The sequence below is a fragment of the Mus musculus genome, chromosome 11 (assembly GCF_000001635.26).
Source record: "Mus musculus strain C57BL/6J chromosome 11, GRCm38.p6 C57BL/6J".
NCBI lineage: Eukaryota > Metazoa > Chordata > Mammalia > Rodentia > Muridae > Mus > Mus musculus.
The window spans coordinates 96,525,562-96,552,880 of NC_000077.6; the positions used below are offsets into that span (position 1 = coordinate 96,525,562).

General features: G+C 42.7%; 1 protein-coding gene and 1 long non-coding RNA gene across 8 annotated transcripts in view; one reads left to right on the top strand and one right to left on the bottom strand.

The window, feature by feature from the left end:
• Positions 1-14,535, bottom strand: part of Gm38960 — a 47,730-nt gene extending 33,195 nt beyond the window's left edge. For both annotated transcript variants that reach the window (XR_880182.3, XR_003949762.1), the window contains exons 1-2: positions 14,369-14,535; positions 13,466-13,741 (exon numbers count right to left, since the gene is read on the bottom strand). This is a non-coding gene — a long non-coding RNA (predicted gene, 38960). The remainder of the gene's footprint in view (positions 1-13,465; positions 13,742-14,368) is intronic.
• Skap1 (src family associated phosphoprotein 1) overlaps positions 1-27,319 on the top strand; it is a 295,053-nt gene that overhangs the window by 60,992 nt on the left and 206,742 nt on the right. For all 6 annotated transcript variants that reach the window (XM_006534508.3, XM_017314838.1, XM_017314839.1 and 3 more), the window contains exons 3-4: positions 482-507; positions 15,824-15,925. In XM_006534508.3, coding sequence (XP_006534571.1) covers positions 482-507; positions 15,824-15,925 — 128 coding nt within the window. The remainder of the gene's footprint in view (positions 1-481; positions 508-15,823; positions 15,926-27,319) is intronic.

The window sequence follows — 27,319 nt, forward strand, 5'->3', positions numbered from 1 at the left end:
TGTTCAACCTGTAGGCCACCATGAGCGTTCCTCCCTAGGTCATCGCCAATTTTTTTGTTTTGTTTTGATTTATTTTTATTTTATGTTCATTGGTGTTTTGCCTGCATGTATATCTATGTGAAGGTGTCAGAAGCCCCGGAACTGGAGTTGTGGATATATGTGAGCTGGGAATTGAACCCCGGTCCTCCGGAAGAGCAGCCGGTGCTTTTGAACACTGAGCCACCTCTCCAGCCCCCGTCCCCATCCCCAATTTTTAAAAGCCACTTTGCTGAGTCATTGCAGCACATTTATGTGGCTTTTAAGCCATTAAGAATCTTGAAAACATCAAGGGCAACTTGCTTTTCTTAAGACAAAGCCAAGCTCTGGTTGCCGATGAACTGTCTAGCAAGCTTTTTTGCTTTCGTTTTACAGACATGGTATATTAACCAAAACTGAAACGTTCAAGTTTGACTGATCTCCACTCTTCTCTCTTGTATTTTAGGTACTGTTGGGATTTTCAGCCCCAAGGTGAGTACTCCTTAACCATACGTAGTTTTATATTAAGAATGTATCCGTGATCTCACTGTATCTTTTGAGTCTCTCCACAGAGCATGACTAGCCATTTCTGAGCAAAGTCAGTGGAGTGTTTAATTAACCTTCACCCCACTGGGCCCCCCTGCCCTGCTATTTCAGCAATGAGAGGCGCCATGCCTGGCCTGGCTGCTGGATTATTTTACGGAAGAAGAGCAATAATGTGCCTTCATTCCTTGAGTTGTGTTAGCTGCCAACAGGATCCTGCAACATTCAAGTACATCGGTGGCCGAGTCCATAATAAAATCCTTGGGTGGGTTCCAACTCGGCTAATCCTTCATTTGCCCCAGAAATAAATTCTCATGTGCTCTATCCTCCGTCACCGTGTCCTTCCACACAGACTGTCTGGCAGCCGAGAAATGTCAGAGCCGGAGCCATGTTGGAAATTCCCACGAGAACAGCGCTATCACATTTTAATATGAGCCTCGCTGCAGCCTCGCGGCTTCTAATTGCTTCCCGAGCATTGTTTTCCTGCCTTTTCGTGATGAACCCAGCATCTGGCGCGGTTCTGAGAAGCACGCCAGACAGCTGTGTGCAAAATTAAAAATAAAGGATGAGATTAGGACACATTTGTAAAAGGTTCAAAGTTGGAATGTTTGAAACTTCCAATACTGGGAGCGGGCATGCGCAGCTCCGTTTGCTCTCCTCCTCGCTGAGATGGTGGAGGAGGGCCACTGAGGCAGCTTCCTGGGGGTTCCTTCTCTCAAGTTAGAAGACAAGGAGCTTTTCACTTCCTCAGAGAGTGGCAGAGTTTTGCATCCCGCTTATGGAACGCTCTATGAATTGGTCGGCGCTATGACCTTTAAACCCCAGACCATTTCCAGGATCACTTATTGTCTTACTAGCTCTGTGTACCCCATCGAACTGAGTCTTATTGCTTCCAGGAACTTAGAGTTCAGTGATGGTACTAGGTGTGCGTGCGTGTGTGTGTGTGTGTGTGTGTGTGTGTGTGTGTGTGTATGTGTGTGTGTGTGTGAGTGTGTGTGTGCGCGCGCGCGCGTGCGTGTGTGCACGTGTGTGCGTGTGTGCGTGCCTGCCTGCCTGCCTGCCTGCCTGCCTGCCTGCCTGCCTGTCTGTCTGTCTGTCTGTCTCTCAGTGTCTGAGACTGACCTTGGGTGTCTTCCTTAGCTGTCTCTGTCTTACTGAGGCAGGGTCTCCCATCCAACCTGAAGCTCATCCCTCCCACTCTAGCTGTTACGTGGGTGCTGGAGATCTGAACTCGGGTCCTCTTGCTTACAGTTAGCACTTTATCCACTGAGCTATCTCTTTAGCCCAAATGGTATTAATATTAATTTTACTAAAATTTTACTTTCCGACTTCATATTCTGTTGTAACGTATTTTCAGTCCGCATAAGACTTTCTTTGGAAGCCAACATTATTTTTAATTTTTTAATTTAATTTTAATTTTTTAAAATATCAAAAAAAATTTTTTTGAGACAGGATCTCTTCATGTGTCTCTGGCTGTCCTAAAATTCTCTCTATAGGTCAGGCTGGCCTCAAACTTACAGAACGTTCCCAGCTTCTGCCTCCCAAGTGCTGGGACTAAAGATGCGAGCCATCATACCCAACAAAAGCTAGATTTAGTAAATGCAAGAATCATGTTTTAATATAAAAATCATGTTTGAAAAGTTGTTCTTATTTTTTTTTTCATTTTGTGTTAGTTAAAGGCAGTGTCCCGTGTAATCACCTGACTGGCATGACTACACTGAGACCCTAGATGGAGTGGTAGGAAGTGATGCATCCTTGGTAGAATGTGAGACAAATTCAGAGACTCGCCCTCTACTTCAGGGTTTAACAAGTGTTAACCAAAACCCACAGGGCGCAGGGCATGGTGGCAAAGTGTCGGAAATGGACAGAACGCTGAAAGCAAGTAGAACTAATTTCCTAAGGTGAAGAAAGGAATTAGTATCAGAAGCATGGTATAGAAGTGTACTGAGAGGAGAAAACCATTTTGGAGCTCGGCATAGGAGAGGCTTGGGAGCTGAACACAGGCACATCTCACCAGAGTCTTAGGATAGCCGTACTTCAGGCACATCCAACACTCAAGGACAATGACGGGGGAAACAGAGCAAAACTCCTCAGGAAGTAAACTGAGGAATGTCCAACCCAGAGGCCCAGAGCCTTGCTTCTGCTACAGACATGGGGTGAGGGAGAGAAGGAAGTCGTTTGATTAGTTCTTAACTGATTGTGATGGATGGGAATAATAACTGGTCTATCCCAGGTGTGACCTGGACAGGATGAAAAGAACATGGGTGTGCAAGAGACTGGCAGACATCTTGTTTGTTTGTTTACGTAGACCAGACTAGCCTCAGACTCAGAGGCCTGCCTGTTTCTGCCTCCCAAGTGCTAAGATCAAAGGTGTGTGACCATGCCCAGCACGGCAGAAGAATCTAGAAAGCCCTGGAAAACGAGGTAGTAATGGGCTGACTCCAGTGTGAAGAGACGAATGTGATGATCTCATACTTTACATTGCCTAAAAATATTGTTAAGTAAAAATTTTTTTAAGAAATCACTTTATTTTTTAATAAAAAGGCCTTACTGTGTAGTCAGGCTAGACTTGAAGTAAATGCATAGCCCAGGGGGCCCTGGAACTGGCCAGTTGTTTGCCTCAACATCTTCAAGGCTGAGATTATAGGTGAGCACTACCGTGTTCAGCTTTTCTTAGCAGTGTGTTTTTAATAATGGCGCTAAATCTTCCCATCCATTTTCACCTTCTCCTTGTTGACCCACTGTCACCTTCCTCAGTGATTAACCTGTGGGTGACAAACTCCTCAGGAGGCACTGCACACATGTCTACTCACCCCAGATAGGGAGACCATGACAGAACAAAGCATCAATGCCACCAAAGTCTAACTTGGTGGACCATGAGTTTTATTGGGGTCACTTACGGGAATGTGGGTGAAGAGTTACTTACAGGAACAGAAATGACTCAAAGACAGCTGCATCACCCCAGCATGGTGACAGCTCAAAAAGATGGGAACCTGGAGCCCACTGTACAGCCTGCATGCAGCTTAACAGGTTAGAGAGTGTCCTTTCTAGGTGTTTCAGTCTGTCTAAACCCCTTCCAGGCAGCTTGGCTGGGCTGAATCTTTTTCACACCCTGGTTTGTCTGAGAGTCTTGTTTGCAGCTTGGCTTGTTTCCTCTGGGAGGGAAGGGCCTAGTGAATCTAGTCAGTTTCAGGAACTTCCTGAAGCTATTCTGAGTTGCTTTAAGGAGCTTCTTAGCAAGGTGGCATGCTTCGGTCTCAGAGGAAGTTGTTTTTTACACAACATCATCTAAGAGGAAAATACAATCCTAAGAATTATTACTTTAATGTAAAGAAAAAAATAAACTGGACAGTTCCTTTTTTGTACTTTAAAAATATCTATCCATTTAATCCATTCATTCTTCTATCTAATCCATCTATCTATCTATCTGGTGTGTGTGTGTGTGTGTGTGTGTGTGTGTGTGTCAGTGTGCATGCGTACACACACACACACACACACACACACACGCCATGGTGGAGGTCAGAGGACAACTTGCAGGAATGGGTTCTCTCCTTCCACCATGTGGGTTTGGTAGTTTGAGCTCAGGTTGGCAGATTTAGCAGCAAGCTAGCAAGCTTACCTGCTAAGCCATCTCTCACCAACCTAGAAAAACTCTCTTGATGAGGTTAAGTATCACTGAGAAACATGAAAAGACTTGGTTCTAGGACTTCAGATAATCGCAATAATATAAGGCAGCTTACTTTGAACACTACTCTTGTCTTCCTCCTCCTCCTCTTCCTGCCCCTCCTCCTCTCCCTCTTCTTGTCTTGTCCCTCTTCCTTTCCTTCTTTCTGTCTTTCCTCCTCTCCCTCTTCCTACTGCCTTTCCTCCTGTCCCTCCTTCTGTCCCTCCTCTCCTCCCCTTCCTCCTTCTCCCCCTTCCTGTCCTTCCTTTCACCGTCTTTGTTACTATTGTGTGTGATGCTGCAGATTGAGGCCAGGGCCTTGCACATGTCACGGAACTACACACCGAGCCAAAACAAACAAATGAACAAAACAACAACAACAAAAAGCATTGTTTTAGATTTAAATTTTCCTTTAGTTACAAAGGAAAGCTGTGAGGAGTTTGCCGTGGAGTTGTTCATGCTGTAGCCATCAGAATCTAAAAGATGATGTTAACTGGCTGTCTAAACAGCACTCTGCTTTGACCTTCAAGTTTGATGACAAGATCCATCTTAAGTCACGGCACAACTCGATTTCCTTCATTTTGTTTTGCTCTCTCTTTTTATAAGATGAATTAATTATTGACAGTTTTAATGCAATAAATCAAAATTTCATATAGAAGGTATAATGTATATAGTTCAAAATTTATTGTCACAAAAATATTTTTTGAACACTAGCTGAAGTTCCTATCAGGGACCCAGAGTGTAAAACAGATGTCACAATACTTAAATAAAAACTTTGTGAAAGCCAGTGAGTCTATTTTGAAATTGCCTTTAAGGGCTAGAGAAATGGCTTAGTGGTTTAAGAGCACCAGCTGCTCTTATCCTAAAGGTTTGGGATTTGGTTCTGAGAACCCACATAATGGCTCAAAACCATCTGTAAGTCTAGTCCAGGGGAAACTACACCCTCTCCTGGCCTCCACTTGCACCAGGCCATGCATACACATGGTACACAGGTATACATGTGGGCAAAAATACCTATTCACAACCAATAAAATAATATTTTCAAAAAGTAGTCTATTTTTAAAAAAGACTTATTTATTCAGTATTGTGTGTATAAATGTGGACATGTATGTGACATAGCACAAGCAGAGGTCAGAGAACAACTCTATGAAGTGAGTTCCTCTTTTATATAGGTCCATGTGTGCATCAGTATGTGTGCATGTATGTGCGTGTGTATGTTCATGTGTGTATATATGTGTGCGTGTGTGTGTGTGTGTGTGTACATCCACATGTCAAACTCAAGTCACCAGATTTGCCCAGCAAGCACCGTTACCCGCTGAGCTGTCTTGCCAGCCCTCACTTTGTTTTTGCACACGTTTATAATCCTTAGGCTGTGGATGTACAGTGCTTGCCTAGTGCAGCTCGGGCTCTGGGTTTGGTCCCCAGAACTGCCAAAAGGAATCGTGTTGAGGTTTATTAAAACATAAAGGTTATTTTATTTCTATCATGAGGCCCAGTAGATTATTGCATACGTTCATGTAGCTAGATGTAAAAACACACAAGCAATGAACTGCTTGCTCCCCTCTGTTTTATTTCAAGTTCATGCTTTACATGGGAAGAACACAGGTTTGAAGCAGATTTGAGTTGGAAGCCCAGGTCTTCACAAAAGCTCCGTGAGGGTTGGCAAGCCCTTTAACTTCTGGAAGCATCCATTTGCTCTTTCATACAGTCTCACTATTATGGGCTTCACTGTCCTGAGTAACATAACATGATAACCTGAGAACAATGGCGCCTGCCTTGTGGTAGCAAGTGGGGCTTTAAAGAGACAACAAGGATTATTTTATATATATCAAAATAAAGCTAAGCATGATGATGCGCGTGCAGAGCTTTAATAATAAATGTTTCTTATCTTTCCATAAAACTGGTCCACTCCAGCTGAGCCCTACCCTGGGACCCTGTAAGCACACATACGCCTCTGTGAGGTTTACAGTCATAGGGCAAGAAAACACAATTCTTGCCGGTAAGCCTATAGCGAGTGTTCAACTGATGGGCTTATTGCTTGTACAACGTCTGAAGCATGTGGAAAAAGACCACGCATACAGCTTCACTTCTTACCCCGACCACCACGGACTTGAGATGTGTAGCTCTGACAACTACAAGAAGCAGAGCCGGAAAGCATCGAGGAAACACCATCTTTACACGGAGGGGCAGGGGTAGGATTACCTTTGAAGTCTTGGAGAAGTGTTTTTGAATTAATGGAGTGCGCTGTGACTTTACTAAGTTCTATTTATGAAAATGCTCTTTGCCTCCATGCCAAGGGGCTTTAAGCACAGTCTTAAGAAGGATTTATACAAAGAAACACAGTCCAAATTTATGATGTGTTTGCAAATGTAAGAAAAAGTCCGCATTTACAGTATTTGTAATTTATTGGTGAGTGTCTTTCTACCACTCTCCCTGGAATGCTGGTGTTTTATAAACACGGGCACTGGTTACAGACATTGACTGTCCTAACCGAGGCTACTCTTTTAAAGGGGATTCTTCTAGCATGTTTTCTATGTCTCCTGGGGGATTAATGAGGGAAATACACTCAGAACTAATGCCCCTGCCTTTGGCTTTGGTCCAGCCTTTTAGCATCAACAGTCTTGACAGGTTCTATGCCTTGACTTCTTTGGGGGCACTCCCCCCACCTTTCCATATTAGCTGCATTTTTAACACATTAATCTGTAGGAAGAGGATACACACACAAGCTGGCTTTGAAGTTAGTACTCAACTTTGATACCTTTTCAAATATTTCCCTTTCTTTTGCATCTACTGTTCAGGTTTTCGAATGAAATCATTCACTTTGAAATTAGTTTACTAATTTCACTGTCCAAGAGAATTGGATTTTTTTTTTAAGTGAAGATATATGTCTGTATTCCGACAGCGAAACAATGTGCGTGCCTGGTGCCCAGAGAGGACAGATGAGGATATTAGACCCCCATATGTAACTAGAGTTACAGACTGTAATGAGCCACCATGTGGATGCTGAGAATTGAGCCTGAGTCCTCTGGGAGAGTATCTAGAGCTTATAACTACTGAGCCATCTCTCCAGCTCCATCTTTTTTTTTTTTTTTTTTTTTCCGTTTTGAAGTCGGTGCATTCCAAGATTTTTATGTTCCTTCTAAATGTGTATTCTGGAGTAGAAAATATTGAAACAAAAGAAAAAGTTACACACACACACACACACACACACACACACACACACACCCAAACAACCAAACCTAGCTTGATACTGGAAAGATAGTGCAGCAGTTAAGAGCACTTCCTGCCCTTGCAGAGGACCCAGCTTTGCCTCCCAGTATGCCCATCAGGAGGCTCACAACCGGGGTGGCTGAGGTGTCACTAACAGGAAAAGGACATTTATGTTATGGGCGAGGAGATTTATATGATGCATAAAATCAAACTTGCAGTTACTGCTGACTCTACTGAGGTCAAGAGGGGAAAAACCAATCTTGTGAACCCTCTCTGCCTTTGTCAGCTGATCTGAATGTAATACACACTTGCCAGCCTGGGAAGGTTACCGATCGTAACTCATCCCTAAAAAGATGTTTTCTGGCCAGATGTAGTGTTACACACCTGCAGTCCCAGTGCTTGGGAGACTGAGGTAGGAGATCAGATGTTCTAAGCCAGACTGGGCTACATGATGGGATTGTGTCTCAATCCATCCATCCATCCATCCATCCATCCATCCATCCATCCATCCATCCACCTAGCCAACCATAAAAATCTTCCTAAACTTAGAAACTTTAAATTCTACATCTATCTATCTATCTATCTATCTATCTATCTATCTATCTATCTATTGGTTATCTATCCATCTGTCTGTCTATTGTCTATTTATCTGTCTGTCTGTCTGTCTATCTATCCATCTTTCTATCATCTTTCTATCTACCATCTACCATCTATCTGTCTGTCTATCTATCTATCTATCTATCTATCTATCTATCTATCTATCTGTCTGTCTGTCTGCCTATCATCTATTTACCATCTATCTGTCTATCTATCTGCTATCTATCTATCTATCTATCTATCTATCTATCTATCTATCTATCATGCATTTGCATGTGTGTACTCATCAATTGTTGTTACATGTGTATGTATATATCCGAATATATTCCTAAATATAACCATCTCAGTCTGTACAATGTTACTCCTGTGTCTGTTTCAGGGCTGACCGTTTGGTGCTGATAACCGACTGGTGTGCTCTTCCCTGGAGAGGATCGTTTCTCCTGCTCTCAGCATTCTGTAGCTGCCTGCGGTTCTTTGTGTAGCGTTGAGGCCTTATATTATTTTTTAAAGTGTCTCGAATAGATGGGGTCCTGTGGGGTACTTTCCTGTCTAGGTGATTGACAGTCCATTTGGATTAACTCTTAAGGGATCAGACAACGGAATATTCTTTCCTTTACCAGAAAGCCTCTGGCTGTGGGATAACCAACGGATGCCTCTAACCCTTAAGATTTATACACTCTGTTTGTGCTAACAATGCTTCAGTAAAAATGACAGGGAGATGTTCCATCTGAAACTTCTGGTTCAGGGGACTGAACACCGAGTTGACAGTGCTGTTTGTAAGAGGGCTGGCTTGTTAAGGGTTGACCGTACAGGTGCGGTGTCACATGCATGAGCAGGAATCTCTGTTTGACCTTGGTAGGGGCACAGGAGTTGGGATCTTGTCAGTTTTCCATTACAGCCTTGGTGGTTACTAGAGGTCTGCATTAGTCACAGAGATAACTCCCCTGTCTACTGTATGTCAAAAGCTGCTTTGCACCCACACTCTAGTCCTTAGTGTTCACTGTTTCATCCTTATCCCTTGGGCTCAGATCCAGCAGTGGCCTGAAGAAAGTACTATCTCATTCTTTTTTTTTAAAAAAAAAGTGATTTATTATTTATATACATGTGTATGAGCCTGCATCAATTTATATGCATATGCAGGAGCTCGCAGAAACCAGAAGAGGGCGCTATACCCCCTGGAACTGGAGTTACAGGAAGTTGTGAGCCACCATGTGGGTGCTGGGAACTGAGCTCAGGTTTCCTTCAGGAGGGGCAAGCACCATCTCTCCAGCCCATCTCACTCTTTTTCAGCAAAAGATGCTAGAAATGGAACTAGCCTGATCATTTCAAGAGATGTCTTAAGTCATGGAGCATAATAGACCCTGGAATGAACTGGGATTACAAAAAAAAAAAGGTAACAAAATGTGGACTTCTATGTTTTCAAGCAACTTTCCTACTAGAATACTTAAAGCATGGTGATTCCAAGAAGAGAAGTGGCAGATTCCAAGCTACTCTTAGGTATGGGCCGCTTGAGCTTGTTTTCTGTGTTGCAGGGTCAAAATGCCCACAATTCCATGTGATTGTACAGAAAAATACTTCAAAAATTCAGCATATTGATCTGACTAGGCCTGAAATAGTTGTATTATAGTTAGTGAGCATGGAATCCTTGCAAAAAAGAAAAAGATATTTTAAAAGCCATCCCAGCAATGAAGAACCATACATTTGAACCGTGAATGAGGCTGCTTCCTTCCCAGTCACATGTGGAGTGGAATCGCTCCTGTGAGCTCACGTTGCTGGCTGTCATTCAGTATTCTTTGCCTTTGCATGATGATCATGATTTAGAAAGCACGCAGCCTTGGAGTCAGTGGATTAGGGAGGAGCTTTAGAATCAGACAGGGCGGGGTCAAAGCCTCGCTTTCCCACTTCTAGTCACTTCTGAACTTTGGGTAATTTGTCAAGTTGTTTTATTTCTATATCACGGTTTCTTCATCTGTATCCTTTTTGGGATACTAACATGTCCCAGGGGTATACCTGAAGAGCCTAGACTAGAGCCTGTATAAAGTTCAGAATACAGCAAGTTGTTCCATTCAGTATTGTAGCTGACTGTCTCCTGAAAATTAACACATACTGAAATGAAGTTGAATAGCTTACAGTAAGAGTGAAGGACAGAGAATAGAGTGGTCCAAAGAAAGCAACCACAGACCAGTGATTCTGGGTTACGGTTGCCTAGCGGCTAGACTATCAACATATTTGTATTTATCTGTGTACCGCCAAATGCAGGTTCACACAGTTTTTAAAAATTCTGTCAAGATCTCATAAGTAGTGAAAATATTCTAACTCAGCAGGTTCCATTTTGGTACCAGTGAGAACAACAGCAGGCAGTGGGATGTGCTCCAGTAAGGCTGGAACAGCAAATGACAGACTGTAGGTTGCTTTATGTGTGTGTTGTCACATATACAATTATCTCATTGTGTCTGTTGCTGCCAGCCCTTCAGTTTATTAACATCCAGGAGCCCTTATCCAAAAATCTAAGCAGGGTTAAAGATCACAGCATTTTCCAGAAATGACAGGGGCAGGAGCAGAAGAGTTCATACTGCGTGTATCTCTCTGTCTGTCTGTGTCTGTCTGTCTGGATGGATGGATGGCTCTGGCTCTGGCCCTGGCTCTATGTATGCTTTTCTGTCTGTGTCACTCTGTTTCTACCTGTCAGTCTGTCTGTTATGATTGTCTTCCATTCTTTCTTTCCCTTTTTGAAAGAGCTACGCTGATGCTACGCACTGCAGCTCACCCTACTGGCTAAAATGAGAAACTGCACCACAAAGGACCATTTTCTTTAAAAGCGGAGGAGGGGCTACTTTGGAAGACAGTCTTAGCCAGTCCTCTCCAGTTTTCTGCTCGCTGGTTTGGTTCACTTGAGAGTATTATTAATCTGTGCTATCCTTTGGGTTGCTAGATTCACAGGTGTTCCCTAGTGACTGTTCTCTGAGCATCAATTTGCTTCAATTTCTTATTATCTACACCATTCCATTCTTGCACTATTCTTAGTGTGGCCATGTAATTAGTTAGCAGTATTCAGAAGATAGAGAATTTGCACTCAGAACTCAAGCTCAGACTACTTGTCATGGGAGACCTCGGAACAACTTTAAAAAGTGTAATAGATGGAAGCTTGCTCTACCCGGATGACTCTCATCCATTCTGCAGAGTTAATGACATTTGGTACTGTTACACTCACCGCCAGGGCCTTGGAGGCGAGGGGTGAGAGTGGCAGGGAATATTTATACATTGAGTTATGGATAGATAGAGCAGGAGGGAAAAGATGGGCAAGAAGTCAGACTACATAGAACAGAGAAGAATCTGAGACCTTCACTGTCCGTGAATTAATCGCAAGAACCAACCACGCAAGTCCAAATGGATATTTAGGAGTCGGTGAAGCCTCACAGATGTTCTGTGGAAAACACCATACATTTTCTAATGCATGAGTTTGTGCAAAATGGTATATAATTTATACTGCAAGTATTGACAGATTCCCCTCCCGACCCCGACTTTGATGTCACAGGTGTGCTCAGTAATATATTCACGTGTGAATAACGCTTCACGTACCTGGTCACATCCATATACAGCACGTTTCTTTAGATCCAGAGGCTTAGGTGAAGGTTACAAGGTGTCGCCATTTTGGTGGCACTACCAGAGTTCAACTTTGGGAACTGCATTAGTGTTAAATTGGTCTGAGAAAAGCTGGCCATATCAATGCTACCAAGCATGAACGCTAACTGGATTTGGATCAGGAAACTTTATTTATAGCATTTTAGTGAGGATTTATTAGTTTAAAGAGGGAGCCACATGCCTCGTGGGTTCTTAAATATCAAATGGAGCAGGAAGTTCTTGTTCTCTTTTTAATGTCAACAGTCGTAACAGCAAAAAACAAAAACCACCCAAAATGACAATTTCACACTAGTTTCCATTTCTGTATATTATCCAAAGACATGAGAAAAAAAAGTCATAACAAAGCCAGGACGTTTTTTAACCATGTGACACATAGTTGCTTACAGGTGACAAACAGATTTTATGAGAGCACACTCACAATTAATTGGAAGAGAGATAAACGGCAGAGACTTATACCGACATGAGAAAAACTAACGAGCCTTTATATACATCTATTGAGCAGAAAACGTGTCTTTATGTTTTATGTTATTTGTTCTTGTAATTCATTGAAGTTTTTTAAATGCTCAACCTGTTTTCCTGTCTCTTTTCGTCTCTTCGGTAAAATTGTCACCATGCCCTGGCTGTGTCCCCAGATAGCACCTGCAGGTTCAGAACTAGACTGGGTTGTCCAAAGACCTGTAAGGGGAACGTTGTGGTTCATTTTTCTCTGACTCCATTTGGAGTTGAATTAGTAGATGGAAGTTTTTAGCAGTTTAATTCACTCCTCCATAAAGTTTATGGAGCAGCAACAGCTGGTTGAATCCAACGCAGCAAAAGCCAACTTCCAGTGGCCAAGCCATTGTTTCTGAATTAAGGGGGAAAACTCATTAGCCGGTAATGAAAACACAGAATAAAAAACAAACAACACAGAAACCCTGGCAAATAATTACCTTACACCCGATACAGAGCTGTTCTATCTTCCTGCTCCAACCTCAGAAACTCCCAACTTATCACTCTGCAAAGCATGAATGGAATTGAGTCTGGCTCTCAGAAAAGAAGAATAGAGAAATCACCCCCAGGATGGGCCCTCAGCACAGGTGCCCAGTGGAGAACCTGTCATTGAATATACCAAGGAGCGGATGAAGCACCCAATTCTTATGACACTTAGAATCGAGGAACAAATTACCAGCTAATGGCAGGTGAACCCCTGATAGAGTTCCCCTAGATCTTGTTTAGAAATACAAAAGAAAAGGCTGAAGGCGGCGGAGGTGATTAATGGAGATATAGTGTGTTAGAATATATATCTGTAGAGAAATATATTGATTCCGAGTGAGTTGCAGTGGGAAGTGTGTCTCCAGCGGCAGAGGGGCTGGCCTGTGAGAAAGCCACTCTAAGCAGATGGAGTTCAAAGCCCTAATTGTTCAGCTGCTGAGTGGAAATGTCTGTCACTGTAGCTTGTGATCATTTATGTCTGATCCCACTGGATCCTAGTTGGAACGGGGACTGTGAGAGCGGCCGACGAGTCCAGAGAACGAGAGTGGCTACACTTTAAGGAAAAACCATGCCTTTTAACTTAAGCCCATCCAAAATGACCACAGTAATTGTCAATTCTATAAAACTTTTCACCCATGCATCTCAACTAGTTGTAATCATTTTAATTACACCAGAGCATCTATTTTTATGCACCGTGATAGGCTCAATTCTGTGCAAGCCCAAGGGAGGCGAGCCACTGGATGTAACTGCTAAAACACTTATGACATCGTCGAGAACTAATCGCATTTAAGTGTAAGGCATATTTCTCAATGTTTTTCTCACCAGCAGCTGTCTGTCATGCTGACACAGGCTCTGTAGGAAGTGCTGAACTGTAATCGCTCCTTGCTGCATACGAAGACGGGGGCACAGGTACCCATGGTACCCAATGCATTGGCGCGGCTTAAAGTCCACCTGTGTAACTATTCCGAAACCACCGGGATCACATGGAAGTGACTGTACTTCTGAAGTGAATAAATCAAGTGGCGGCTCCTGGCAGGTGTTGAGGGTGAGAGTTTTAGACAAGGCAGCTGTGAATCCAATCCGTGTGCTGGACTGGATCTTGGAACACAAAGAAAGGCAGTAATGAAAAGTCCCAAGCAGTACAAAGAAAGGTTGAGCGTAGCAATATTAATTTGCTGGTTTGGCAGATAGATTTCACTCACGGAAGAAGCTGGCACGGAGGAAGGCTAGAGGAAGGCTGTATAGAAGCTATGTCATATCTCCACAACACTTTTATAAAACTTATTTTAAGGATGGGCACCGTGGTGCGTGCCTTTAGTCCCAGCACTTGGGAAGCCAGGGTAGGAGACCCTCTGTGAGTTGGAGACCAACCTGATCTACACAAGCAGGTTCCAGGATAGCCAGGACTATACAGAAAAACCATGTCTCAAAACAAAACAAAAAACAAAATACAAAAAAAATTTTAAAACAATTTTTGCAAATCCAAAACAAATCCAAAAACGTCCCCTGATCATCATAATCTTTTAGATGTTAGACTGGAGAGGGTTGGGCTCCTCCACTTGGTGGTTTTATCAGGTATATGAAGCAAGCAGAATGATGGTTGAACAGAGATGTTTAGTATATCCTATGAATGTTAAATTTTGATCGGAACATATACTATTTTTACAAAGGTTTTCAATTTGTCTCCAAAATGAAAACCCCTTTCATTGCTGCAGGTCCGCTTACAGTTTTCTAGCCAGGCAGTTCATTTACATCCTTGTTGATAATGTGATCTCAGTGGCTCTGCCACGGTGTAAAATTTGAGTGTTTTAACCCTCTGTCCAGTATCTGAGGTTTTTATTGGATAGCAGTCGCACGGGGATGCTTACACGCTCGAAGCTTGGGGAACGTTTTGTCAGGTTTTAGCTAGCCACTGCCGTGTCAGGTAGAAGAATTTTTTTTCCCCTATAATAAACTCTATAGTTTATTTTTAAAGTCCTATGCATGCAGATGTTCTGGGTATTTGAAAACAAGTCTGGTTTGTGGAAAGAGAAGACCACAGTCATTTTTTTTTTCAAATCATTTTATCTCCTCCCAGTCCTTATAGTTTAATTGTAGGAAATAAACCTTTAAAGCCAAGCAATACAGATTCCTTGCAGGTTGTTCGGTTTCAGTGTTCCCTGGTTGGAATCCCGGGCCAAAAAGCACTACAGTGTTTACTGAGATTAGCATTGGTGATTTCCTTTGGAAATTAGTATCTGAGAGAATATTAAATTCAGTTGAAAAATCCCGTTTTCATGTTTGTGAAATGAACCAAGCAGCTGTCGGCGCCTCTTCACCAGCAGGCCTGTACCTCTGTTTGGGGGATTTTTTTTTTTTTAAAGGAAAACAATTTGCAATGCTTTCATTTTCTTCCGGTTTCTGAGTGAGCAGACATCCTCTGCCTGAACCTTTTAAAGTATCATAATAGCACTGGCCACTTCTACAAAATACAATTCAACATAAGTCGAAAACACCCGAAAGAGATTAGCGATGTTTTAATTGCATAATTCAGTATTGTATATACATTACCTTTTATCAAAGTCATTTTGCAGAACAAATATTACCTTCCTCTGGCTTTTGGAGTCCCTGAGAGAGGTTGCTCTCAGGCTGTAAACCAGAATTAGAAGAGCGAACTTTATTAAGGTTGCAAAACAAGGAGTGATTTCAATAGGAATAGAATCCAGTCTGGGTTCTCTCGGTTTACGGCTCTGATTTTTCAGGGTAGGACAGAGTATTGACCTTGCTACATTATATTATATAGAGAAGATTAGGCCTTTGTATCATTCCTTCCATTTCATTTAGAAATGGGAAGAAAAAGAGGCCTTCAGGGTAAAGGTTGTAATTCACAGAGATGTAGAATATATGAAAACAAATTTATACAGCTAGGTTTTCATTTTAAATGTGACAAAGCAATTACTCTTTTGTGGCGAAAGGTCTTCCCACGCTACCAGTTGCTTAGTGCTAGTGTGGAAGGTTTCGCACACAGGTAAGGTAAGTTGGTTCTTAAAGTTGGGTCTCTGTCATCTCTCTCGTGCTAGCAGGAGTGGCCACGGACATCAAGTAAGGGATGCTGCTGTCTTTGCAAGCACCTGAAGACACCTGTAAATGTGCATATCAAGACGTCCAGTGGGTGACTTGATTTTCTTTCTCAACCCTCAGGAGGTGACCTTGGCCAGGACGGCTCTGATGACAATCTGAGTGGGACTCACGGCCCACCCCTCACGTCAGAAGCATCCTTTTGGTCAGATTATCAGGACGAGGGTGAGTGTCACCTCTCTGGGTGTTCCTGCCTGCCTTTTCGGTGGCCCTCTCTGCCTCTTGTCCTTTGGTTCCCAGCAATGCCTTTTCTGTGTTGGTGAGCACTGGTGGGCAAAGAGCACCTACTTGCTTTGCTGTGGTGCTCATCCCCTAGGGTAATTTGGTGCTCCCACAAGTTAACGTATTTAGAGAAACACTAACTCCACAGGAGAAGACATCATTATTGATCTTTGTGTAAAACAGAAGCTCACAGAGTATGAGGGAATTTTAAGACCACAGGGCCCAGTTTTTCCCATCCTTTTAGATCTTTTGGCTTCACTGAGATGCCCGGGAGTTCGGGAGTTGGGATCCGTGCTCACCGACAATTGGGTTATTAATTTATTGTGAGGTATTTGAGACCTTTGAGCCTGTTTACTGTATCATCTCACCTGTACTCACACATCTCTGGCTAAAACCGGTGTTGCTCACGGGAACGCGCCAAACGGACTCAATGCAAATCTCCCCGCAGCGTCAATTTTATTTGAGTTTTTGTAAATTGGAGGACTTAAAGAATTTCGTTGTGATAAATATCTTCTAAAGCATATATAACAGCAGACAACACATAATGCAAAAATATCCACGAATTTCAGGTCTATTAGTTTAGAGATTGCGGCCTGGTGGCTGCCAGCTTCTGGTGCAGGCTTAGATTTCCCAGGGGTGGGAGGTTGCTGGGCTCTTCTGGCATCCGGCCACAGGAGCAGGAGGTTTGAGCATCTCTGTGTGCACAGTGTTCTTATCAAACTCTCTCATGCCTTTCCAGTGGGAGGAAAGGCTGAAGATGTTCCCGAACCAAGTAGCAAATGGGAAACGTATTATCCTTAGGGGCTGCGGATAAAATTGGTAAATTATTCCTTGTTTCTCTTTATGGATCCAAATTCTTCTGGTTTTTTTTTTTTTTTTTTTTTTTTTTGCTAAATTTTAAGAAGGTACCGTCCCTATTTTCTCTCTCTTCACCTATTCATCACTTGCTTTCTTTCAGTTTTTGATGAGTCTTATATTTCTCTTTCATTACATTGATACCTCCCACCTCAGAGCAATGGATTGAGTTGCATAGGAATATTTTTTGTCTGGCTTGAGCTTCCTGTGGTAGTAAAGTGAGCGGTACCCACACGCTTAAAGCTGGTAAGGCCCACTCAGCTGCAGGTGTTGCACTAGCAACACTGGGCTGAAAGCTTAATAATTACCTTGGTAGCTGGCTAATAATTCTAGAAAATTAACAGTGCAAAACGTGAAGAAACTAACCTTCCACTTGGTTTTGATTAATCTAATGCTTGACAGAATCAGAACAATGGTTCTTCGTTAATTCATAGGTCACCTGCTTGGTATTTCCAGCTTTCCAAAATACAGCTGAGAGCACAATAAGTAAGCCAGAAAGACCTCGGAGCAGAAATAGATGTCGATGAATTCCTGAATTCCCGGTTAATGCTTGGCTTTCTTATTCTCGGGAGTGGCTCTGAGGCCCTCACTGGGGGAAAACCTTTCTTTCCTTAGGAATTAATTTGTATTACAGTGTTTCGGTTTCTCAAGCCACAGTAAAGCTTCAAATTAGTAGAAGGGACACTGTGAGCTGAGGGTCCTGGCAGACAACTATTTGGGAGGATCTTGAGTTCTAGGCTAGCCTGGGCTAGAGGATCTTGAGTTCTAGGCTAGCCTGGACTAGAGCAAGACCCTGTTTCAGAGGGAAAAAAATGAGGAAGAGAAAGAGGAGGAGGCAGAGGAGGAGAAAGAATCTGGAAAAGGCATCAACTAGAACTCGACCCTGAAGGTAAAGAGTAAACTAGGAAAACCAGAACCTAGAATCTGGGCTGTAGCTCAGTGTAGGATACTCGCCTAACATATGCAAGGCCTGTTTTGATCCCCAAGACCGCAAACAAACAAACAAACCAGCCACAAACAAAACAAAGCAAAACAAAAACATACAAAAGAGAGTTCCTAAAATAAATAGAACAGTACACAAAAAGGTAAGGTCTTTAGGTAAAATTTGTACAGAAATTTATAAAACTAAACCATAGCAATCTGGGACTTACTTGTGTCCTAGAAAGAGACTGCTCACATCTTCCCTACCTAACCCCCCCCCCAACCCCCATGTCCTAGAGAGAGACTGCTCACATTCTCTCCCAGATGAATCAAAATGCTGAAAGCTGGCAGGTACTGATCACTTCCTATGTGGCTTGACTTTGTGTCCTGAGCACCTCTGATACATTGGTTAGCCCTCACTGCAGCTCTGAGAGGTAGATGTTAGCATTTACCTTCATCTTACAAATGAAACCCTGGGACCTAGCAGAGGTAACTCACCCCATCCCACCACTGTTGGGTAGGGGGACCGTGATTTGTACCTGTTGTGTTGGTTCCAGAAGCCCTGTTGCTAACCTAGTTAGTGTTGTAACTCCTGCCCCATCTAAGTTATCCCTAAAGATGGAGCTGCCTTGTAGATATTTTGGCTCAGATGGTATAAGCAGTACATTTAATGCTTAAAATATTTTCATAAGCAACCGGGGGGTGAAGGGAATGACTCACTTGGTAAAGTGTATGCTGTGCAGACATTAGGACCTGAGTTTAGACACCCAGCACCTACATCAGGGAGCAATCCATGCCTGTAATTCCAGTGGTCAGGGTCGGGGAGGGGGAACCAGGAAGATCCTGGGGCTCTCTGGCTAAATCAGTGGGCTCCAGGTTCACTGGGAGACCCGGGCTCAAAAAGTAAGGTGGAGAAGCAATGAGAAAAAACCCTTGATGTCAACCTCTGGCCTCTGCATGAATGTGCATCAGGTGGTGGAAGCAAGTGTTCAACTGTGTGCACATGTGCACACACACACACACACGCACAAACACACACATACACAAACACATGCACAAGCATGCACCCCCACATAAATACAACGCTTTTTTTTGTGTTAAACATAGCTGAAATTTAAAAGTTTTGCATTGGTGGATCTGAGATTATAGTTCATGGAAGAACACTTGCTTAGCTCCTGTGTGTGAAACCAGGCATTGTATCCGCAACACTGAAAATAAAAATCATGTTAAAAGACGTATACTTACATGTGGAACATTCCAATGTGGAAAACTGTTTCATAAACACAGAAAGAGAGGCTGAGATGGCTCAGCAGTTAAGAGCACTGTTCTTCCTAAGGGCCCAAGTTTGGTTCTCAGCACCCACATTGACTGGCTAACAACTACCTGTAATCCAGCTCCAGGGGATCTGATGCTCTCCCCTGTCTCCCCAGGCATCCCCACACTTGTGATATATACCCATACATAAATATATACATACAACACACACACATGCACACATATGTCTACAAATAAAATCAAATACTGAGTAAGAGTTTCCCAAAAGAGAAGTTAATTATATTAGCAATACTAAGCTCTTCCAAGATTTTCTGGTCTTTCACATCAGCACATGAAAGGTAAAGCCACCCCCTCCCCAAAGTGACACAGTTAACAGCAGAGATAGGGACAGATGCATGAATCTGTGTTAGAAACTTCACTATAGCCCGACATGATGTTTGCGTTTCTGCAAACCAGTGAATCTAAAACACAACAAGAGCTCTTGATGTGTAACAGGCAAGATGGATGCTGCCATCCTCTGAGGGTCAAACACGCATAAATTTCCTGTAAAATTGAGGGAGGGCATATAGAGAGCCTTGAACTTGGGGTGAACTTTGAGATTCTGTTTAGTTACGTTTAGCATTATCGAGATCACTAATGCATTGTGCCATGTGTCTAACAAGGCCTACTTAGAGATTCCAAGGCACCATGGGAAGGATAAGCCTTGTAAGAGGATCGGGCTCCTGTCCTCATGCCTCACCGCCTCCCTCGGAGACACATGGTCACTCAATACTAAATAGACGCAAAGGCGGTGCCCCCCATTTGCTGGCAAGACAGCAGCAGCCATACTTTAGGAAGAAAATAGGTTTAACTTGTTCTGAAGTGACATTTATTTTAAGCTTTTAGAATTTTATCTGTACTAGAAGTCATCAAAATGTTTTAGCTTTGTTTTCTTCTACCCCTCAAGTCAGAACAACATTCTTAACTTAGAATTATTGAGGGACACGCAGCCTGACTGGCTGCCCACAGCTTTACTGATAAGCAATAACCATGATGCATGTCATGTTTAGGTCATGCCTTGTAGAAACTACAAAGAGTCCTAGGAGAGCATGGAATTTTGCCCAGTTGCACAGGAGACAGAGAAAGGCAGAGACAAAGAGACAGAGAGAGACAGAGAGAAGAGAAAGACAGAGACATAGAGAGACAGAGAAACAGAGAGATAGACAGAGAAACAGAGAGACAAAGAGAGCAAGACAGAGACAGACAGAGATAGAGAAAGACAGAGACACACAGAGAGACAAAGAGACAGAAATACACAGAGAGAGAGACAGAAAGATAGAGACAGAGAGATACAGACAAAGAGAGACAGAGACACAGGGAGACAGAGAGAGACAGAGACACACAGAGAGAGACAAAGAGGCAGAGAAACAGAGACAGAAACAGAGAGACAGAGGCAGAGACAGACATACAGAGAAACAGGGAGAAACAGAAAGAGACAGAGAGATAAACAGAGACAGAGATAGACAGAGACAGAGAAACAGACAGAGACAGACAGCAACAGAGACAGAGAAAGGGGCAAGGGAGAGAGGGAAGGAGGGATGACAGAAGGAAGGGAGAAAGGGATAGATAGAGAACACCAGCTATAGACTAAACCATGCATAGAGTTGAGAGTGTATTGCTACCTGATTACAATTCTGCTTTCCAGTGTGAATGCCCAGAATTCCTGGCAGGCTCTATCCTGTGGCGAGACACTCACAGAACACAGCTCTGCCACTGGGAAGGAGGACTTGCTAACAGGGACTGACATTTAGATTTCTGAACTGAAAGCGTAGTTTCTTCCATTGGGAAGGGAAGAAAACGTTGCATATCGCATCTAACCAAACCAGGAATCAGGCAACTCTGGGTACAGTAACAGAACAAAAAGCAATCTCCCGAGAGCTCCCGTATCTCATTTATTTTAGTGTCTAAAATCTAGAGTGGATTTCAATGCATCAATAAACCGTCCTCATTAGGATAAGGAAGAACTGCCTTCGACACTCTTTCAAGGCTGGGTTAGGGAAACGCTTAGGCTATCAACAGGGCACAGTGACTCCTTCTGGAAGAAAGAAAAAATAAAATTGTTTTAACAGAAATTTTAAAACCTGCAATAACGAGTTATTTATTCTACATGATTGTATTCTAATTAGAGGAAGAGATTGGACAGATAGATCTGTAAAGAACTGAAGGTGAATTTACAGCTTATTTTACCCAGGACCGTCAGGAGGTCAGAGAAAGTTCTTCATGTCTTTGCTGAGTGAGAAACAAGTTAGAAACCTAAGCTCTGCAACACTGTTGCGGAACAGTGGAAACCACAAAAACTAACCGATGAAATCACTGCATGCTTGCTTTATAAGAAACTGCAAATTTGGTCAAGCAGCAATGGTGGGCGTCTTCAGCCCCATGCTTTTTTTTTTTTAAGCACGTTTGGAATGAAGAATGTTCTGGAGCTGGGTTTTACCGGTGTGGCTCTCAGCGTCTCTTAGCTTTAAATTCTTCTGTTTTTATCTAAGTTCCGAATGCAAGTCACGTGAACAACAGGCCCAGGGATTCAGAGCACCTTGCTGCACATGTATGAGGCTCTGGGTTCTGTTCTCAGCCTTAGAAATAAGAAAGACTATAAACAACAATAGACCCAATTGTGTTGGTTATTGTGGATTTAAATTTCATCATCACCACCACCACCACCACCACCACCATCATCACCATCACTACCACCATCCCACAGTGCTGAGGATCAAACCTTAGGCCTTGCAGATTTTTGGCTGGTGTTCTACCATGGAGTTCGCTTTCTAGCACTTTTCATTTTTCAATTATAGATAGATAGATAGATAGATAGATAGATAGATAGATAGATAGATAGATATCAGAACTGAACTGAATATATATTCAAACTATTTTTGATATTGTGAAGTGAAAATAAAGGTTTAGAGCTGGGTATGGTGGCACGCATCTGTAATGGCAGTACCTGGAAGACAGAGGCAGGAGGTTAACCATATAGGGCCTTTGAGGCCAGCCTGGGCTACATGGGGCCTTGCTTTTAAAAAAAAAAAATGGTGACCTTTGTCCACCCACCATGTGGATGTATTGCTGCAGAGAAGGAAAATGAAGTTTTAACACACTGACTAGATGTTTGTAAGTGAGAGTCAAGTTTGGGCCGCAGTTTGCTGTGCTGAAGTGAGTCCAGGGCGTCGGAAGGCGTGGGGAGGATTCTTCAGCTCCGAGGGAGGAGCAGGGAGGACTGTTCCTGTCACCTTTCAGGTAAAGAAGTGAGGTTTAGAGAAGGCTGGGGATTTGGCTGTAGATGACAGACACATCGGGTAGGGGTCGGGATCACTCGGCTATCTGTTCTTTGGGCTTTCCAGTTCATTCTCCTAGCCACTTTATCCCGTTCATTATAAGGTTAACTTGTAAACAGAAATATCCAGAGCTGAAATGTCACCTGTGACTTCAGCTTTGTGAACACGGCACAGAATTCAGTGTGTGCTGCCCGCATTATAGTTCATAGTTCCATTCTGTATTTTGTAATTTCCTTTATAAGAGTAGCATTTAAATGTATATGTTTATTTAGAAGCATCTGTGATGTTTTTGTCATGGATGTAAAAATATTTTTTATTTTAATCTCATACATAGTCCCATACACACACACACACACACACACACACACACACACACACACACACACTATACATATATGTGTCTCTATATATCCCCCTATACATACTATATATACTATATATGGGGATTATATATGTATATGTGTGTATAATACACATATGTGTGTTACATATGTATGTATGTATGCATGGGAGGGGGACTGGTGTGTGCATGTGAGTGCAGGTGCCCATGGAGGCCAGAAGAGGGCATTGGATGCTCTGTAGCCAGAGTCACTGGCAGATTGAATTATAATTTTATTTCCTTCCTGTCTGAGATCACAGCCTGTGGTGCTTTGATTCTTTGTACATTGTGGAGACTTTACTTAAATCGCTACAGTCATTTTGCATTTCAGACCGAGTTTTCTCTTCAGGTATTGGTTAAATATATTCTTCCCGGTTTTGTCTATACACACGGTATTCTTTGGTTCTTTTGTGGCCTCAATTTTCTTTTATCTGCTGAGCCAGTCGTGCTAAGATCTCCAATTGTAGGCTGGAGAGATGGCTCAACAGTTAAGAGCACTGACTGCTCTTCCGAAGGTCCTGAGTTCAAATCCCAGCAACCACATGGTGGCTCACAACCATCCTTAATGAGATCCGATGCCCTCTTCTGGTGTGTCTGAAGACAGCTACAGTGTACTTAGATATAATAATAAATAAATCTTTAAAAAAAATCTCCAAGTGCAGCTGTAGGCCATTGCATTTTCTCAAAGTTACAGTTCTATAAAGAACTCAAAACGTCAGAGCCTATTTCCTCCTAACGAGCTCTGAAATCCTACCTTCCGAGCATCTACTCCGTCTCTGTGTCATAATTCCCACTCACTAAGCCAACTCTGCCATCTCAGTCTGCGAGAGCAACACCTCCCTGGTAGGCTTTGTACTCAGGGTGTGTGAAAAATGTCCTCCCCCCAAGCCGTGCTCACATCTCCTTAGTTGTAAGTATTTAAGGACCAATTTTAGTGTGGGAACCATGCGGGTTCGCTGAGTAAACAATGAGCACCCTATAAGGTTTACTGAGGTATGTGAATTAATGATGCAGGACTTAGAGGCAAATGGCCTCATCCGTCAGGATAAGTCTCTCCATAACTTGGGAGGAACATGTGTGTAGAGACACTTCACTTGAAATGTTAGAAGCCTATCGTCCGTCGAGTCAGCCATTGCTTCCCCAGTGCCAATAATACTCAATACCTCAGCACGCACAGTTCCTTAGAAGACAGGAAGGAATAAGAGGCTGAGAGAGTAAGCAGTTTCCTTTCCCTTGGTGTCATGAGGGATGTGTGTGTGTGTGTGTGTGTGTGTGTGTGTGTGTGTGTGTGTGTGTGTAAATTAGTGAAGTGTGTGATTAGTGAACTGTGTGAACACATTTAGAGTTTTTAGGTTTTTTAATCCTATAATATGAAGATAAGGGAAGGGTTCAACATAGGCTCTTCCGTACATGTCTGTAAATAAATCCACATGCACGCATACCTACGCTCATATAAACATTCATCACATTTTCATTTTATTCTCCAGACAATTGCGTTCAACTTGGTTGTTAGCTAGAAGCTGTCTTTCCTTTGAGGCTCTTGCTGGGGAGGCACATAAAAGTCATTTACAAGACTGTGACCTGGGGACCCAAGAACACACTCTCTAGAGAAAGCCCCCCCCCCCAACCCTGTCTGATGACCATGGAGGGTTTCTGAACAAGTCTCTTGTAGACTTCAGGTGAGTCCTTCTGATTTTAGATCACTGAGAGACATTAAGGACCCAGTGTTGAGTTAACTGTGATAAGGGTAAGTAAGCTGTCACTCACGATCGTAGTGGCCTTCCTCATGAAGACAAATGCCTCATTGGATCTAAGGCATCGCGTCATTTATGTAGTCTGGTATAAATCACAGATGAAGATGACAAACGGGGTTTCAAATCTGACAGTAATTTATATAACGTGAACAAACGATTTCCACGGATTATACATGTTTCGTGAAGAATTAAAAAACAATAACAATTATCTGTCTATGAACAACCCATTTTTCATCCTTTAGCCCCGCATCTCCGGCTGCGGGCGCATGTTTAAACTCTAACCTTCTTCAGTGCCCTTTAAACGCTCTCTTGCGTGTTGGTTCCAGGCTGTCGTCCACGGTGCTGCTTTTCCTAGAACACAAAACAATTCAGAAACTTACAAAGGTAATCCAAGTTTCTACAGGAAATGATGGCATTTCAGATTCCGAAGATGCCTGGCCGTCACCTGGTGGAATAGCGTTTCACCAAAGAGGAGACTTAAGGAGTGAAGTTCTTTGGTCCCATTGCAAGTGACAAGAGTGGTGTGGGGAGAGTCTGTCTGTGTTCACCCATGTAGATCCCCCTCATCTGTGGAACTTCCCTCATGTGCACAATCCCAGCATGCTCTACGGGTGATACTCAAAAAGTCTTGCAAGGCTGGTCCTGGCTCTTAAGTTATTTTTCTGAAGTTTCAGTGAAATTCTTCAGACATGAGCATCTTTCATCTAGATGTTCATAATCTTTTCCCAAAATGACTCAGACAGGTATATTTTATAAGCATTCTCAAATGCCCTAACATATGCTAACACATCTGTAGATAAAACACAGTGAGTCCCTGAATTGATTTGACATTAGACCAATGAGTTATCTTTTAAGGCCCTGGGTTCATTTCATAGATTTTAATATACTACTGACGAAGGGTTTGTTATTGAATATCTCTATTATCAAATACCCTTATTCGGACACGGGCTTAGCACACGGGATCTAAAAGGGAAGTAGGATGTGAGTCCTTCCTGTAGGGAATCAGTCACTTAGCTGAAGAGAAGAGCTTTAAATTTCCCCCACCATGCAGTGTATGACACACAGTCAAGTGTTTTTGATGCAGGGCTGGCTCCACAGTGAGCCCCAGTTGCTTGGCCCTGCAGTGTTCTGGGAGAAATTGAAAGGAATATTTGACTTCTGGCCAAAGTGGTTTTGGAAGTCTTTTCCAGAAAGGTCAAACATTTATTGGGCTTGTCCTCCAATTAATGGGAGAACAGTCACAACTTTTAAGTGCGGGGGGCTGATTTTTCAAGAGTGATTTGGCAGAGGAGATTGTTTACACAATGCCTGGAGTATTTTTTGTTTCTCTCCAAATTCTAAACTCATCAACAAGTAACAAGTTTAATAGTGATGACTTCCTCGTACAATAAATAACTATTAAGGACGCCAGTGTGGTCACTTGGGTGGTGGCAGACTCACAGGGTTTCAGTTGCTACTGCATGGTGTTGTGCGTGCTTGTGTAGACACCAATCAGAAGCAGGGAAGGCTCATGTCTCCACAGGCTGTTGATTGCAGAATCTCATACACCATGCCTAATTGTCTTGTTCTCAGAGTCTGTGAATGCAGTGTGGCTCAACATAGCACTTGCTTTGCAGAGACAGTCTCACCACCCCGGGGTTTGTTATTGCGCCCATGGCAATCATGTTTAGAATTCTAAAACCCTCAGTATCATCTTAACGACTAGACTGTCCTTCTCCAAGTTCCACATTGGCCATTTTTACTTCCAAGTCTAATATTCACATACATTTAGAAAAATTTAGTTTGAGCACAAATGACTCCCCAAGGTCATATATACATACACATACATACACACATGCATATATACATATATTCAGCTCTTCATACTTTTGGCAGTCATTGCTTCCCTGTTAGCCATAAATTCTTTTGACCTAAGATTCAAGCAGTAAAAACAAAATTTCTTTGGTCTGGACATATAGCTCAGGGATAGAGCCTTTGCCTAGAGTGTATGAGGCCCTGGGTTTGATCTCTAGCACAGTGAGGGAGAGAGAGACAGAGACAATAGAGAGACAGAGAGAGAGAGACGGAGAGACAGGGAGAGAGAGACAGAGACAGAGATCAGTTAACTAGTACTGAAACTCTGGCTAGACCATAATATTATGGTGGACTAGGCAAAGATGGTTGAATTCACAAACTCTGTTCCCTGTCTGCTCTAGCCTGCTTTTCAGATTCTAGAATCCACGCCCCCCTCCTGCCCATTTTAATGTTGTGCCCTAAGGGACTTGAGCCCAAATACGCTAGCAAGAAATAGATCCTATTAGGCAGAATAGGATCTCTGGCTTGTAAAATATTGGGATTTTTTAGGGGAAATTGTTTATTCAGGGGACATTTGCAGATTTTTTTAAAAAGTGTTAGCCTGTAACTTACATGGCACTGCATATTTTCATAGAATGACTTGGAATGTAGGCACAATTTTATAATTATGTCATTTCACAATGAAGCCTTGGATTTTATTCTATTAACATGGGGTTAACTGCTGTCACGTGCTCGCCTCTCTGCAGACAATCACTGTCATCCCAGAAAGACATTCTCCAACACCCAGCAACAGACTGAAACCTAGAGACTGTCAGAGCTCAGGGTGGGGGGTATCTGGGTTATCTAATGTAGCCCATCTAATGAATTCACATCATTCTTGCTAATATCTCATTTAATTAATTATCAAATATAGCCATTACAGTTTGGGTCTTTCCTTTGCAGGACATCTTTCCCGCCCAACTATTATTGGTAATTTATCCTTCATGTCTTCCCTAAACTTTCCCTTCCTTGGTTTCAGGCCATTGCTCTTTTCTATACCATCTTC